Genomic DNA, 17,559 nt, shown 5'->3' on the forward strand with positions numbered 1-17,559 from the left:
CCTTGAAGAGCTGGTCTGGTGTTGATTGTTAATGTAATGTAGTCCTTAATAAACGTGTAATAAGCGCAGTGTGGTGTGTGAGGCGTGTGTGACGTCACGCTGCGCTGCGGAGAACAGAGAACCGGCGTCTCTTCAGCTTTAATTACACCTGACGTGTCCAGCCTCACTGAGCCGCGCTGACTCAGCCTCACCTGTGCACAGGTACGAGGGGGGCTGGCTCGCTGTGCCCCAGCGTTCTGACCGTTTATCAGAGTAAGCAGCTGAGGGTCAGCTGTGCACTGGTCAGTTTTCTGTGTGTTGTTGTCGGTGAGCAGGTTGAGGCCGCAGATTAAAGCAAGCAGATTAGCCCGATCACACGGCTCAGTTCAGAGCTGCCAGCTTTCCCAGCACAGTCTGAGCGCCACTGGGCCCTGGTACTGGTTCTGCCTCTGCCTCTGCCTCTGCCTCTGCCTCTGCTACCTGACACACCTGTGGATGATCAGAGACGCACATCCTTCTTTCAACTGAGGTAAGAAGCAGCCTCCTCTGCTCGACTGGGTTTGTGTAGCTGTAGGAGCAGTAATGAAGCTGAGCGGTCAGAGCGCGTAGTAAGTGGGTCTGAGGAACATTTGAACCCTATTTATTCCTTCTGCTGATCTTATTTGTGCTGCCAGTTTAATGAGCAGCGTTTTAGTCCAAGTAAAAGGCGTCTAGAGATGAGATGCTTCTTATAATGTCCTTAAAACCATCTCAGAGTTAGAAATATCACATAAATCAGCTCAAATTAAGATCAGTTCACTGACCAGACGCGCAGTAGAACCTGTAGAACTGTATGGAGCTGCATAGTCGGAACCATAGAACCAATAAACAAACAGCACTAAAGTGGTTAAATTCAGTTCCCCCAGTGATCCGACTAAATAAAGAACAGTGGATTAGAGAACCTTATAGAGCTATATAGAACCATGGCCTTCAGTAAAGAACGCATGAAGAGCCATGTTTTTTACACAGTATCAGCTGCCCGAGTCCTGGATGTAGTCCTGATTTTAGTCCTGGATGTAGCCCTGATTATAGTCCTGAACGTAGCCCTGATTTTACTCCTGAACGTAGCCCTGATTTTAGTCCTGATTTTGGTCCTGAAGGTAGCCCTGATTTTAGTCCTGATTTTGGTCCTGAACGTAGCCCTGATTTTAGTCCTGAATGTAGCCCTGATTTTAGTCCTGAACGTAGCCCTGATTTTAGTCCTGATTTTAGTCCTGAATGTAGCCCTGATTTTAGTCCTGGATGTAGCCCTGATTTTAGTCCTGAATGTAGCCCTGATTTTAGTCCTGAACGTAGCCCTGATTTTAGTCCTGATTTTAGTCCTGAATGTAGCCCTGATTTTAGTCCTGGATGTAGCCCTGATTATAGTCCTGAACGTAGCCCTGATTTTAGTCCTGGATGTAGCCCTGATTTTAGTCCTGATTTTAGTCCTGAGCGTAGCCCTGATTTTAGTCCTGGATGTAGCCCTGATTTTAGTCCTGATTTTAGTCCTGAGCGTAGCCCTGATTTTAGTCCTGAACGTAGCCCTGATTTTAGTCCTGATTTTAGTCCTGAATGTAGCCCTGATTTTAGTCCTGGATGTAGCCCTGATTATAGTCCTGAACGTAGCCCTGATTTTAGTCCTGGATGTAGCCCTGATTTTAGTCCTGATTTTAGTCCTGAGCGTAGCCCTGATTATAGTCCTGAACGTAGCCCTGATTTTAGTCCTGGATGTAGCCCTGATTTTAGTCCTGGATGTAGCCCTGATTTTAGTCCTGAGCGTAGCCCTGATTTTAGTCCTGAGCGTAGCCCTGATTTTAGTCCTGAGCGTAGCCCTGATTTTAGTCCTGGATGTAGCCCTGATTTTAGTCCTGAGCGTAGCCCTGATTTTAGTCCTGAGCGTAGCCCTGATTTTAGTCCTGGATGTAGCCCTGATTTTAGTCCTGAGCGTAGCCCTGATTTTAGTCCTGAGCGTGGTCCGTTTGTGGATGTGTGTTTTGTGTGATGTCCCGCTGTCGGGGAGCGTCCAGGCCTCAGGACGGCCCGTTAAGGTCCATCTCTAAAATGTGCCCTTTTCCTGTTCTCAGCTGGCCGCGCTGGTCAGCGTATTCATTAAACTGGACTTACTGCTGCTCTGTACTGGTGTCCTATTTAAAACCTAATTAGGTGAATTAGTATTATCTGGTTATTGGGGGGGTCAGTGGAAGTAGCCAGTGCAGTGCTAAGCTAATGATGACCGTGCACAAACAGGAGGGACACATTCGCTCAGCGAACGAAGAAACGAGCCGAACTTTGGACATGCAGTGTATACACCTGTACCTATAACTGTGTGTGTGTGTGTGTGTGTGTGTGTGTGTGTGTGTGTGTGCTTCGCTGCTGACTGGTGTAGAAACAAAACCTCACATGTCCAGATTAGTGACTTTACAGGAGAAGGAAACACTGTAGCTTTAATGTCGGTCAGTGGAACCAGACGGCTTTCCAAGTCATTTTGGGTCTTTTTTTTTTTTTTTTTTTGTCCATTTATCGTGAAATTTACACTCAGTGTAAAGAACAACAGGAATTTTCAAATAATGTCAAAATCGGAAAAGCAACAAAAATGGAGATGCAAGGTTTTGTCCTGATAGGAGCCGCATACATCATACAGCCAGACAGGAGGTGTGTGTGTGTGTGTATATGAGTGTGTGTGTGTGTGTGTGTGTGTATATGAGTGTGTGTGTGTGTGTGTGTGTATATTGTGAGCTTATTTTAAGATTAATTTATTTTTAGAGATTTTATTAAGCATTTATTTTTAATTCTTATTAAAACTCTGTCTTTTCTGGAATTCTGTGAAGCTGCTTTGTGACATCAGTTGTAAAAAGCGCTACAAATAAGTTTGATTTGATTTGACATAAATATCTGCCCGTATAGTGAGATAAATTTACTTAATAAAATTCCTTAATCAAAGTGACCAAGACACACAAATAATGTCTAGAATTAAGTTGGATAATCTGAGAGTAAAGACAACCATCTGAAAATGAGAAATAATAGAAATATTGACTGGGTTTATGGAGTGTGTGTGTGTGTGGGTGTGTGTGTGTGGGTGTGTGGGTGTGTGCGTGTGTGTGTGTGTGTGTGTGTGTGTGTGTGTGTGTGTGTGTGTGTCAGGCAGGACATTTTGACCTTGTTTCTCCGCTCACTGTCCACCTTATCAGCTCCACTTACTGTATAGCTGCACTCTGTAGTTCTACAGTTACAGACTGTAGTCCATCTGTTTCTCTGATACTCTGTTACCCTGTTCTTCAGTGGTCAGGACCCCCATGGACCCTCACAGAGCAGGTACTATTTGGGTGGTAGGTCATTCTCAGCACTGCAGTAACACTGATGTGGTGGTGGTGTGTTAGTGTGTGTTGTGCTGGTGCGAGTGGATCAGGCACAGCAGAGCTGCTGGAGTTTTAAACACTGTGTCCACTCACTGTCCACTCTATTAGACACTCCTACCTTGTGGGTCCACCTTGTAGATGTAAAGTCAGAGACGACAGCTCATCTGCTGCTGCACAGTTTGTGTTGGTCATCCTCTAGTCCTTCATCAGTGGCCACAGGATGCTGCCCACAGGATGCTGCCCACAGGATGCTGCCCGCAGGACGCTGTGTCTGATCCACTCAGACCAGTACAACACACACTAACACACCACCACCACGTCAGTGTTACTGCAGTGCTGAGAATGACCCACCACCCAAACAGTACCTGCTCTGTGAGGGTCCATGGGGGTCCTGACCACTGAAGAACAGGGTAACAGAGTATCAGAGAAACAGATGGACTACAGAGTGGAACTATACGGTCAGTGGAGCTGATAAAGTGGACAGTGAGTGTTGAAACAGGGAGGTGGTCAGAATGTTTTCATTAGATTTCAATAAGGTGCATAATAATAAACAGAAGTGACGCTGAAGTGGCCGGTCAGTGTCTATAATGTTTAACATGGCTTACTTTTGGCTTTCAGTGGTCAGACTGGACTTGTTTGTGTATATTCTAGGTTCTTCACCCCAAGCTGACCCCTGTAGGGGTTAAACTGGGGAGAAATGAACACGGCCGGGCAGATTCGTCTCCTACTCTGGAAAAACTGGACGCTCCGCAAGAGACAGAAGGTACTGACCACTCAGTTACGTTCAGACACTGAATATGAGCCACTGAGATAAAGACAGTGACCTGTGGAAGTTAGTGGTCAAAACAAGCTGCAGAAACAGGGAAATGTGTGTTTATTAACGTATCGAGGTGTTTCGGATTATTTCTGCTGGTCTGTTCATCATGACGTTCACAGGGAGTTGAGCAGCTGCTGATGTCAACTAGAGTGAGAAATGGGCAGTACAGGAGTTCACAGTGGTCAGATGTCCATTCTAACCGTGCCTCTGTCCTGTGCTCAGACTCGGTTTGTGGTGGAGATTCTTTGGCCGGTGCTCCTGTTCGCGGGTCTCGTTTGGCTGAGGAGGGCGAACCCTCTTTACCGCCAGCACCAATGTGAGAACACAAACTCCTCCATATTGTTGGGCTCTCTGTGGGTCAGTTAAGTTGACGAAACTAAAAAACTGGACTGTGTCCATCCTTAAACATCTGCACTGCAGAAAATGTTGTGTTCAGTGAAAGCGCTTCAGATCTCTTCTGTATGGTTCATATCTCTCATCACGAGGACATTAGAAGACACTTCAGCCTTTTTAATGGTTTTAACTTAGTTTTATTTCTGCACATGGTTCTGTAGAAGATTCCATAACAGCGAAACCCCTTTTAGATGATCGAGTACCAAAAAGGTTCTGTTATTGTTATATAGAATAACAGAATCAGATTCCTTTATTGATCCCAGAGGGAAATTGCAGTTGTTACAGTTGCAACAATTTATGTAAAATAATAAACACTTTTAATAATTTAAAACAAAGATGGGAAATTTGCAATATGTACACGATGCTTGTAACAATAGTAGAACCCTATTTGGTGCTATATAGAACCATATACAACACATTCTCCATCAGACTGAATAACTATTCTACCATGCAGAGAACCATTTAAACGTGCAAGGGGTTCTTTTAATGATTATGGATCTATTTAGAGCCACTGTCTTTGAAAAGAACCCTTGAAGAACAGCTGTGAAGTCAGTTACAGTGATGTTGGTCCCCTCAGGTCATTTTCCCAACAAGGCCTTGCCTTCTGCTGGAATTCTGCCGTGGATCCAGGGAATTTTCTGCAATGCCAACAATCCCTGCTTCCGTTACCCGACTCCTGCGGAGTCTCCAGGGATCGTCTCCAACTACAACAACTCCATGTGAGTCACTCGGCCTATCAGGAACTCTGACTCTGTCCAACTCTGTCCAACTCAGTCCCAGTCCAATCCAGCCCAACTCAGTCCAACGCAGTCCGAGTCCAACTCAGTCCCAGTCCAATCCAGTCCAACTCAGTCCCAGTCCAATCCAGCCCAACTCAGTCCCAGCCCAACTCAGTCCAACTCAGTCCCAGTCCAATCCAGCCCAACTCAGTCCCAGCCCAACTCAGTCCAACTCAGTCCCAGTCCAATCCAGCCCAACTCAGTCCCAGCCCAACTCAGTCCAACTCAGTCCCAGTACAACCCAGTCTAACCCAGTCCAACCCACTTGAATTCAGTCCCAGTCTACCCCAGTCCAATTCAGTCCCAGTCTACCCCAGTCCAATTCAGTCCCAGTCTACTCCAGTCCAATTCAGTCCAACTCAGTCCCAGTCCAACTCAGTCCCAGTCTACCCCAGTCCAATGCAGTCCAACTCAGTCTCAGTCCAACTCTGTCCCAGTACAATCCCGTCTAACCCAGTCCATTTCAGTTCAACTCAGTCCAACTCAGTCCAATTGAGTCCAAAGTGATAAAAAATATTTTAAATTAATTACATTTTTAAATTAATAAATCATGTAGCAAACATGCCTGTTAGACAGACTGTGGAACTCAATTCTTGGCAAACAATGAGGTTCCTACTAAAGTCTGAGTAGACTGATCAATCAATGTGATCAGTTATTAATCTCAGCGTTACTGAGCTCTGCTAAAGTCTGAGTAGACTGATAAATCAATGGGATCGGTTATTAATCTCAGCGTTACTGAGCTCTGCTAAAGCCTGAGTAGACTGATAAATCAATGTGATCGGTTATTAATCTCAGCGTTACTGAGCTCTGCTAAAGCCTGAGTAGACTGATAAATCAATGTGATCGGTTATTAATCTCAGCGTTACTGAGCTCTGCTAAAGCCTGAGTAGACTGATAAATCAATGTGATCGGTTATTAATCTCAGCGTTACTGAGCTCTGCTAAAGCCTGAGTAGACTGATAAATCAATGTGATCAGTTATTAATCTCAGTGTTACTGAGCTCTGCTAAAGCCTGAGTAGACTGATAAATCAATGTGATCGGTTATTAATCTCAGCGTTACTGAGCTCTGCTAAAGCCTGAGTAGACTGATAAATCAATGTGATCGGTTATTAATCTCAGTGTTACTGAGCTCTGCTAAAGTCTGAGTAGACTGATAAATCAATGTGATCAGTTATTAATCTCAGTGTTACTGAGCTCTGCTAAAGCCTGAGTAGACTGATAAATCAATGTGATCAGTTATTAATCTCAGTGTTACTGAGCTCTGCTAAAGCCTGAGTAGACTGATAAATCAATGTGATCGGTTATTAATCTCAGCGTTACTGAGCTCTGCTAAAGTCTGAGTAGACTGATAAATCAATGTGATCGGTTATTAATCTCAGCGTTACTGAGCTCTGCTAAAGTCTGAGTAGACTGATAAATCAATGTGATCAGTTATTAATTTCAGTGTTACTGAGCTCTGCTAAAGCCTGAGTAGACTGATAAATCAATGTGATCGGTTATTAATCTCAGCGTTACTGAGCTCTGCTAAAGTCTGAGTAGACTGATAAATCAATGTGATCGGTTATTAATCTCAGCGTTACTGAGCTCTGCTAAAGCCTGAGTAGACTGATAAATCAATGTGATCAGTTATTAATTTCAGTGTTACTGAGCTCTGCTAAAGCCTGAGTAGACTGATAAATCAATGTGATCAGTTATTAATCTCAGCGTTACTGAGCTCTGCTAAAGCCTGAGTAGATTGATAAATCAATGTGATCGGTTATTAATCTCAGCGTTACTGAGCTCTGCTAAAGTCTGAGTAGACTGATAAATCAATGCGATCAGTTATTAATCTCAGTGTTACTGAGCTCTGCTAAAGCCTGAGTAGACTGATAAATCAATGTGATCAGTTATTAATCTCAGTGTTACTGAGCTCTGCTAAAGCCTGAGTAGACTGATAAATCAATGTGATCGGTTATTAATCTCAGCGCTACTGAGCTCTGCTAAAGCCTGAGTAGACTGATAAATCAATGTGATCAGTTATTAATCTCAGCGTTACTGAGCTCTGCTAAAGTCTGAGTAGACTAATAAATCAATGTGAAAGGTTATTAATCTCAGCGTTACTGAGCTCTGCTAAAGTCTGAGTAGACTGATAAATCAATGTGATCGGTTATTAATCTCAGCGTTACTGAGCTCTGCTAAAGTCTGAGTAGACTGATAAATCAATGTGATCGGTTATTAATCTCAGCGTTACTGAGCTCTGCTAAAGTCTGAGTAGACTAATAAATCAATGTGAAAGGTTATTAATCTCAGCGTTACTGAGCTCTGCTAAAGCCTGAGTAGACTAATAAATCAATGTGAAAGGTTATTAATCTCAGCGTTACTGAGCTCTGCTAAAGCCTGAGTAGACTGATAAATCAATGCGATCAGTTATTAATCTCAGCGTTACTGAGCTCTGCTAAAGCCTGAGTAGACTGATAAATCAATGTGATCGGTTATTAATCTCAGCGTTACTGAGCTCTGCTAAAGTCTGAGTAGACTGATAAATCAATGTGATCGGTTATTAATCTCAGCGCTACTGAGCTCTGCTAAAGCCTGAGTAGACTGATAAATCAATGTGATCAGTTATTAATCTCAGCGTTACTGAGCTCTGCTAAAGCCTGAGTAGACTGATAAATCAATGTGATCGGTTATTAATCTCAGCGTTACTGAGCTCTGCTAAAGTCTGAGTAGACTGATAAATCAATGTGATCGGTTATTAATCTCAGCGCTACTGAGCTCTGCTAAAGCCTGAGTAGACTGATAAATCAATGTGATCAGTTATTAATCTCAGCGTTACTGAGCTCTGCTAAAGTCTGAGTAGACTGATAAATCAATGTGATCGGTTATTAATCTCAGCGTTACTGAGCTCTGCTAAAGTCTGAGTAGACTGATAAATCAATGTGATCGGTTATTAATCTCAGCGTTACTGAGCTCTGCTAAAGTCTGAGTAGACTGATAAATCAATGTGATCGGTTATTAATCTCAGCGTTACTGAGCTCTGCTAAAGCCTGAGTAGACTGATAAATCAATGTGATCGGTTATTAATCTCAGCGTTACTGAGCTCTGCTAAAGCCTGAGTAGACTGATAAATCAATGTGATCAGTTATTAATCTCAGCGTTACTGAGCTCTGCTAAAGTCTGAGTAGACTGATAAATCAATGTGATCGGTTATTAATCTCAGTGTTACTGAGCTCTGCTAAAGCCTGAGTAGACTGATAAATCAATGTGATCAGTTATTAATCTCAGCGTTACTGAGCTCTGCTAAAGCCTGAGTAGACTGATAAATCAATGTGATCGGTTATTAATCTCAGCGTAACTGAGCTCTGCTAAAGCCTGAGTAGACTGATAAATCAATGTGATCGGTTATTAATCTCAGCGTTACTGAGCTCTGCTAAAGCCTGAGTAGACTGATAAATCAATGTGATCGGTTATTAATCTCAGCGTTACTGAGCTCTGCTAAAGTCTGAGTAGACTGATAAATCAATGTGATCAGTTATTAATCTCAGTGTTACTGAGCTCTGCTAAAGCCTGAGTAGACTGATAAATCAATGTGATCAGTTATTAATCTCAGCGTTACTGAGCTCTGCTAAAGTCTGAGTAGACTGATAAATCAATGTGATCGGTTATTAATCTCAGCGTTACTGAGCTCTGCTAAAGCCTGAGTAGACTGATAAATCAATGTGATCGGTTATTAATCTCAGCGTTACTGAGCTCTGCTAAAGCCTGAGTAGACTGATAAATCAATGTGATCGGTTATTAATCTCAGCGTTACTGAGCTCTGCTAAAGCCTGAGTAGACTGATAAATCAATGTGATCGGTTATTAATCTCAGCGTTACTGAGCTCTGCTAAAGCCTGAGTAGACTGATAAATCAATGTGATCGGTTATTAATCTCAGTGTTACTGAGCTCTGCTAAAGCCTGAGTAGACTGATAAATCAATGTGATCATTTATTAATCTCAGCGTTACTGAGCTCTGCTAAAGCCTGAGTAGACTGATAAATCAATGTGATCAGTTATTAATCTCAGCGTTACTGAGCTCTGCTAAAGTCTGAGTAGACTGATAAATCAATGTGATCGGTTATTAATCTCAGCGTTACTGAGCTCTGCTAAAGCCTGAGTAGACTGATAAATCAATGTGATCGGTTATTAATCTCAGCGTTACTGAGCTCTGCTAAAGCCTGAGTAGACTGATAAATCAATGTGATCGGTTATTAATCTCAGCGTTACTGAGCTCTGCTAAAGCCTGAGTAGACTGATAAATCAATGTGATCGGTTATTAATCTCAGCGTTACTGAGCTCTGCTAAAGCCTGAGTAGACTGATAAATCAATGTGATCGGTTATTAATCTCAGTGTTACTGAGCTCTGCTAAAGCCTGAGTAGACTGATAAATCAATGTGATCGGTTATTAATCTCAGCGTTACTGAGCTCTGCTAAAGCCTGAGTAGACTGATAAATCAATGTGATCGGTTATTAATCTCAGCGTTACTGAGCTCTGCTAAAGTCTGAGTAGACTGATAAATCAATGTGATCGGTTATTAATCTCAGCGTTACTGAGCTGTGCTGATCTTTGTGTGACTGTTCTCTCCGGTTCCTCAGCCTGGCGCGGTTCTACGCTGACAGTCAGGAGCTGCTTTTTAAAGACACTGAGTTCCAGCAGCTGGGGCGACTGTGGCAGGAGGCGTCCACCCTCAGCAGCTTCATGGACACTCTGAGGAAAGACCCCGGACGGGCAGCAGGTACAGTAGCCTACCCAGTTTTATTGGCCTCGTGTTAATCTGACGTCACGTGTTGACATGTATTGCACGTTTACACCAATCAAGCACTTCATCAAAACCACCCCCTCGTTTCTACACTCACTGTCCACTTTATCAGCTCCACTGACCGTATAGCTGCACTCTGTAGTCCATCTGTTTCTCTGATACTCTGTTACCCTGTTCTTCAGTGGTCAGGACCCCCATGGACCCCCACAGAGCAGGTACTGTTTGGGTGGTGGGTCATTCTCAGCACTGCAGTAACACTGACGTGGTGGTGGTGTGTTAGTGTGTGTTGTGCTGGTGTGAGTGGATCAGACACAGCAGTGCTGCTGGAGTTTTTAAACACCGTGTCCACTCACTGTCCACTCTATTAGACACTCCTACCTTGTCGGTCCACCTTGTAGATGTAAAGTCAGAGACGACAGCTCATCTGCTGCTGCACAGTTTGAGTTGGTCATCCTCTAGTCCTTCATCAGTGGCCACAGGAGGCTGCCCACAGGCCGCTGCCCACAGGCCGCTGCCCACAGGCCGCTGCCCACAGGACGCTGCCCACAGGACGCTGCCCACAGGACGCTGTTGGCTGGGTATTTTTGGTTGGTGGACTATTCTCAGTCCAGCAGCAACACTGAGGTGTTTAAAAACTCCAGCAGCACTGCTGTGTCTGATCCACTCAGACCAGCACAACACACACTAACACACCACCACCACCACGTCAGCGTCACTGCAGTGCTGAGAATGACCCACCACCCAAACAGTACCTGCTCTGTGAGGGTCCATGGGGGTCCTGACCTCTGAAGAACAGGGTAACAGAGTATCAGAGAAACAGATGGACTACAGTCTGTAACTGTAGAACTACAGAGAGCAGCTATACGGTCAGTGGAGCTGATAAAGTGGACACGGATCAAAGAAACATGGAAGTGGCCCAAAAGCTCATTGCATCTCCCGGGAATCACTCAGGGGATCATTTATAGTCAAGAGGCTTTTATTGTCATTCCATCTCTGTTAAAGGACACAGTGGAGCCGGACGACGTTCCTCCAGGACCCTGATATCACTCCACTTAGCCTAGCAACCGTAACTATGCCCAGGATAACTCGGAGAAACTTTACAATGCCATGGCATATTCCTGAAGATTCCTCCAATCAGGCAGGCAGGCGGGCGGGCGGGCGGGCGGGCAGAACAGATTGTATGTTTATATGTTCCGACTTGTCGTTAGCTCAGCGTTTCCAGAAGAGGCTGTTAAACCAAACGTTTTGTTGCCATTCAGTTGCTCTTTGGTGAGGGAGTCCAGCCAGTGGGAGAACCCCGGACTAGAGGCGAGAGAACTCGAATACAGGCCGTGACTGAGAGCAGGCGCTGGCAGCGAGGCCTAGTCAGCGCCTCCCTCAGCGCGGCGAATGGGAAACTCTGGAGCTCCAGACTCAGAGCCGTGCTGAGGTGCTCTTTACTCCTCAGCTCGGCTTGTGTAGGCGTTCCAGCAGAGTGATGGATGGACTGAGCGGGTATTTCCTCTCCTCCCTCAGCCCTTCACTCTTTTCCTTCCCCTCTTATCAGACGATCACCGGCAAACGCTGTGAACGCTTTACAGAGTAACGGAAGGGCTTCTTCAGCCAGCAGCGCCGAGGCGCTCACTACCAACACCAGTTAGCCTCACCAAAACGACTACACCACAGTCGGTTCTCTTTAAATCGTTTCGATTTAAATCGGTTCTGTTTACATCGGTTCTGTTTACATCGGTTCTCTTTAAATCGGTTCGATTTAAATCGGTTCTGTTTACATCGGTTCTCTTTAAATCGGTTCGATTTAAATCGGTTCTGTTTAAATCGGTTCTCTTTAAATCGATTCGATTTAAATCGGTTCTGTTTACATCGGTTCTCTTTAAATCAATTCGATTTAAATCGGTTCTGTTTACATCGGTTCTCTTTAAATCGGTTCGATTTAAATCGGTTCTGTTTAAATCGGTTCTCTTTAAATCGATTCGATTTAAATCGGTTCTGTTTACATCGGTTCTCTTTAAATCAGTTCGATTTAAATCGGTTCTGTTTAAATCGGTTCTCTTTAAATCGATTCGATTTAAATCGGTTCTCTTTACATCGGTTCTCTTTAAATCGGTTCGATTTAAATCGGTTTTGTTTAAATCGGTTCTGTTTAAATCGGTCCAGTTTAAATCGGTTCTCTTTAAATCGGATCGATTTAAATCGGTTTTGTTTAAATCGGTTCTCTTTAAATCGGTTCGATTTAAATCGGTTTTGTTTAAGTCGGTTCTCTTTAAATCGATTCTGTTTAAAACGGTTATCTTTAAATCTGTCCAGTTTAAATCGGTTCTGTTTAAATCGGTCCAGTTTAAATCGGTTCTCTTTAAATCGGTTCGATTTAAATCGGTTTTGTTTAAATCGGTTTTGTTTAAATCGGTCCAGTTTAAATCGGTCCAGTTTAAATCGGTTCTCTTTAAATCGGTTCGATTTAAATCGGTTTTGTTTAAAACGGTTATCTTTAAATCTGTCCAGTTTAAATCGGTTCTGTTTAAATCGGTCCAGTTTAAATCGGTTCTCTTTAAATTGGTTTTGTTTAAATTGGTTCTGTTTAAATCGGTCCAGTTTAAATCGGTTCTCTTTAAATTGGTTTTGTTTAAATCTGTCCAGTTTAAATCGGTTCTGTTTAAATCGGTTCTGTTTAAATCGGTCCAGTTTAAATCGGTTCTCTTTAAATTGGTTTTGTTTAAATTGGTTCTGTTTAAATCAGTTCTCTTTAAATCGGTCCAGTTTAAATCGGTTCTGTTTCGTTCAGTCCAGGTCAACTCAGTTTAGTTCAGCTGGCCGGCCAAGCTTCAGTTTAAGTCCAGCAGTAGTGACCTTAGCTTGTGTTTAGCTGTGGTTCTGACGTGGTTTCAGCTGCTCGCTGTTTGTGAACTACAGAAAATGTCCAGGAAGAAGATTTTAACGTTTCGTATCTCCTTGTTTGTCTGTAGCGTCTGCTGATCGACGCTCGTCACTGCTCGACGCGCCGCTTTCACAGCTGTGCTGACTCTGCAGCTCACAGAGCCCTCAGCTGAGCAGCTAGTCAGAGTGCTAGAGCTTCTCTTACATCACAGGGAAGTTGAGGGCTTAAGATGAAGAACCAGTCAAAGCTCATTAAACTAATGAACAAGTTGCTCTTTAAGATTATTTCAGATTAATTTAATTTCTCTGTTGCTCTGTGGAGTTTTGTACTGTATTTTCATGATGTCACAGTAATGACCGTTTCCCCAACCTTCTTGCACAGTTTGGTTGTATTCAAATGAATTTAATACAGTTCAGTTCAGGTCAGTTCAGTTCAGGTCAGTTCAGTTCAAGTCAGTTCAGTTCAAGTCAGTTCAGTTCAGGTCAGTACAATACAGTTCAGTTGAATTCCGTTCAGTTCAGTCCAGTTCAGTTCAGTACAGCACCGTTTGGTTCAGCACAATTCAATTTAGTACAGTTCGGTTCAGTTCAGTAAAATACAGTTCGGTTCAGTAAAAAACAGTTCAGTACAGTTCGGTTCAGTAAAATACAGTTCGGTTCAGTAAAATAGAGTTCGGTTCAGTAAAATACAGTTCAGTACAGTTTGGTTCAGCACAATGCAGTTTAGTCCACTACAGTGCAGTTTAGAGTAGTTTAGTCCAGTTCAGTTCAGTTTAGTTAGGTTCAGTCCAATTTGAGTCAATTCAGTTTAGTTTGAGAATGTAAAATTAGTTCAGTTTTAGAATTCAGTAAAGTTCAGTTGAATTGAATTGAACATATTTCAGGTCAGTTCTATTCATTTCATGTAAATTGAAATAAATCCAGTTCTTTTTGGTTCAGTTCAGCTGGGTTCAGATCAGTTTATTCCGATTCAGTACCTTTAATTTCAGGTCAGTTTATATCAGTTCTGTTTGATTCAGTTCATTTCAATTTGGTTCATTTAAATTAAATTAATTTCTAATTAATTCAGTTCAAATGGGTTCAGCTCAGTACAACAGCGTTTGCGTCTGGTTGTTTTGGTTACGCTGTAAGGGTGTAAGTGTTGCTATGAAACACTGAACAGGTTCCGTCTGAATCAGTTCAGCTCAGGTCACTTCCTGCCTCTGTCTGACTGTCCTGTCCGGTTGTGTCCGTCAGGGCGAGGCCTGAAGGTGGAGGACATTCTGAAAGACGATGAGACCCTGACCTCGTTTTTGCTGCGTGACGCCGGACTGTCCGACCCTGTGGTGTATCAGCTCACTAAAGCACTGGTGCGGGTGGAACAGGTACTGCCCACTTTCACCTGCCCTTTAACTGACCGTTAGACACCTGGGATCACTTAAAGCTAAAGCTGTGCAAACAGGGATGGGATGTGTGATGAATCTGTACATCTCTACTGTCCAACCAAAACCTCGTATCTACATTTTTGTCGTTTTTCAGCTTTTGACACATTTTGGAAACACCTGCTCTCCTTTACATTGTGTGTGAATTTCATGATGAAAGGACCAAGAGAATCGACCCAGAATTGCTTGTAAAAATGTCTGGTTCCATTGACTTCCATTAAAAGTCAAGTCGTTTTTTCCTCCTCCTGTAAAGTTTCAGGTTTTGGTCTGACAGCAGTGGAATATGTAGTTTAATGCCTTGATAATAGATCAGAACATGATGCCTGTAAATACAGTATCTAAGATCTGTTTCCAGTGTGGACCAGTTATGGTCTAGTTCTTGCCTTTCTCAGATGGTGGGATAATGTGTGTGTTTGTGCTTTCATTTTCTGATAATCAATCAACTAATCGATCGATCAATCAATCAATCAACCTACCTTTATTTAATCTCGGAGAACATTAAAGGTGACTGTCATTTGCAGTGTTGCCGAGCAGATACGGAGCAAGGGATTGATAATGTGTAAGAAAACATCAAATAATAAAAAATAAATTTAATTTAAAAAAAAACTGAAATCAGGTAAGTATAAAAAATGTGAAACATTAATAATAAAAATACATCATATTACATATAAAATATTAAACTATAATTAAAACATAGCTAAAATATGTAAAGGTTAATAAAATCAGATCAAATAAGAGGAGATGATAAAATAATAAAATCATAATTAAAATAAGAATATGAATAATAATACATAAATAAAATAATGGAAATGAGATAATAATGGTAAAAAATGGCAAATTGGTCGTTTTCGTTCATTTTTGTCTGCGTTTTGAAAATTCTTCATCCTACATCTGTTTATAGGCTCCAGTGCAATAACACCCCCAAGGCCTGCATCCATCACACTTCCACTGCGAGTACAGGGCATGTGGGGACTCTGATGTCATTTCCTGCCTCTATTGTAATGGTGAAGGAGGGCACAGAGTGCAGAGTAAAGCTGGAGAGTGAGCGGATCAAAGAGAGTGCGCTTTATTTCCCCTCACACTGTAATACAGCCTCGCGCAAACAATAGAGCTACAGCCCTTATAACTGACCTCAATTCAAGGGCTGAACAGCTTCACTCGGAGGACAAACACAGTCCAGTTACAGCCAAAGACCAGGTTTATACACGTTCCCCCTCCTTCCAGCGCACGCAGCAGGTTTCAGCTGGACTCCATGTTTATAGCAGTGAGCCATGCAGGGTCCACGTAATCAAGACTGTCAGACACCTTTTCGCTTTGATTAGTGCACAACGCTAGTTGGTGGGTACTTTTAAAAATGCACTGTCCTTAATGTAGTCAGTGACGTACACTGACCGGCCACTTTATTAGGTACCCCTTGCTAGTAAAAGGCTGGACCCCCTTTTGCCTTCAGAACTGTCTTAATTCTTCATGGCAGACTTTCAACAAGGTGCTGGAAACGTTCCTCAGAGATTCTGGTTGGTTTGAGTTCCTGCTGCCTTTCTATCATCTGGAACCAGTCTGCCCGTTCTCCTCTGACCTCTCACATCAACAAGGCGTTTTCGTCCACACAACTGACCGCTTAAATCCCCTTTCTTCCCCATTCTGATGCTCGGTCTGCACTTCAGCAGGTTGTCTTGACCACCTCTACAGGCCTGAAAGCACTGAGCTGCGGCCGTGTGATTGGCTGATCAGCTATTTGTGTTAACATGCAACTGAACAGGTACCTAATAATTAATTGATGGAGAATGTGTTGTATATGATTCTATACAGCACCAAAAAGGGTTCTGCTACAACTCTTAAAAAAGACGGTTCTTTACGAAGGTCATGGTTCTATATAGGACCATGAACACTCAGATCCATTTGCATGTGTAAATGGTTCTTTGTATGGTGCAGTAGCTCACTGATGGAGAAATTGTTGCTATATGGTTCTAAATAGCACCAAATGGTTCTGCTGTTGTGATGAAGTCAGTCTTGTACCAACAGCGGATCCCTTTTTCGGTGCTGTATAGAACCATTATTAAAAAATATACAACAGATTCTCCATCAATCTAAAGAAGGACTGCGCCATACAAAGAACCATTTACACATGCAAATGGCTCTTTCAGTGTTCATGGTCCTATATAGAACCATGACCTTTGTAAAGAACCCCTGTAGAACCGTCTTTTTTAAGAGTGTAGAAGAACTGTTTTTGGTGCTAATGTAGAACCATATAAAACACATTCTCCATCAATCTGTTCAGAAGTCAGGATTCAGGATTCAGACACATCCACACTTGATAAATAGTGACTGTTTGGCTGGAGAGGCTAGAATTTCAAAACTTTCCCAGCACACTGTTTAGCGAGTACGGAGCCGTTTGGGATTCAGCCTGGGTTTGACGTCATTTAAGTATTCAATTCAGTTCAATTCAGTTCAATTCAGTTCAATTCAATTCAGTTCAAATTTATCTCTTTAGCGCTTTTTACAACGATGTTGTCACAAAGCAGCTTTACAGAAGTTTGAAAACACACAGTTATAACATATAATCCTCCAGTGAGCGAGTCAGAGGCGACGGTGGCGAGGAAAAACTGCCTCAGACTGGAGGAAGAAACTGGAAGAAACCCTGACTGAGGTGGCCCCTGACTGAGGTGGTCTCTGACTGAGGCAGCCCCTGACTGAGGCGGTCTCTGACTGAGGCGGCCCCCTGACTGAGGCGGCCCCCTGACTGAGGCGGGTCTCTGACTGAGGCGGCCCCCTGACTGAGGCGGCCCCCTGACTGAGGCGGCCCCTGACTGAGGCGGTCTCTGACTGAGGCAGCCCCTGACTGAGGCGGTCTCTGACTGAGGTGGCCCCTGACTGAGGCAGCCCCTGATTGAGGCGGTCTCTGACTGAGGCGGCCCCCTGACTGAGGCGGCCCCCTGACTGAGGTGGTCTCTGACTGAGGCGGCCCCCTGACTGAGGCGGCCCCTGACTGAGGCGGCCCCTGACTGAGGCGGCCCCTGACTGAGGCGGCCCCTGACTGAGGCGGTCTCTGACTGAGGCGGTCTCTGACTGAGGCTGTATGAACAGTGGGAGGGAGCTGAAACGGTCCCATCCTCTCTCAGGGCTGGTACATCTGGATGGCGCA

The 17,559-nt window shown here is 43.5% G+C and overlaps 1 protein-coding gene across 2 annotated transcripts in view; it reads left to right on the forward strand.

Moving 5' to 3' along the window:
• The first annotated feature begins 306 nt into the window (after window positions 1-306).
• The window catches only part of abca4b (ATP-binding cassette, sub-family A (ABC1), member 4b), a 98,671-nt gene continuing 81,418 nt past the window's right edge, over window positions 307-17,559 (forward strand). For both annotated transcript variants that reach the window (XM_037531255.1, XM_037531256.1), the window contains exons 1-6: window positions 307-508; window positions 4,008-4,119; window positions 4,396-4,489; window positions 5,144-5,285; window positions 9,962-10,101; window positions 14,233-14,360. In XM_037531255.1, coding sequence (XP_037387152.1) covers window positions 4,054-4,119; window positions 4,396-4,489; window positions 5,144-5,285; window positions 9,962-10,101; window positions 14,233-14,360 — 570 coding nt within the window. In that variant the 5' untranslated portion in view covers window positions 307-508; window positions 4,008-4,053. The remainder of the gene's footprint in view (window positions 509-4,007; window positions 4,120-4,395; window positions 4,490-5,143; window positions 5,286-9,961; window positions 10,102-14,232; window positions 14,361-17,559) is intronic.

The sequence above is a fragment of the Pygocentrus nattereri genome, chromosome 19 (assembly GCF_015220715.1).
Source record: "Pygocentrus nattereri isolate fPygNat1 chromosome 19, fPygNat1.pri, whole genome shotgun sequence".
In the NCBI taxonomy this organism is placed as follows: Eukaryota; Metazoa; Chordata; class Actinopteri; order Characiformes; family Serrasalmidae; genus Pygocentrus; species Pygocentrus nattereri.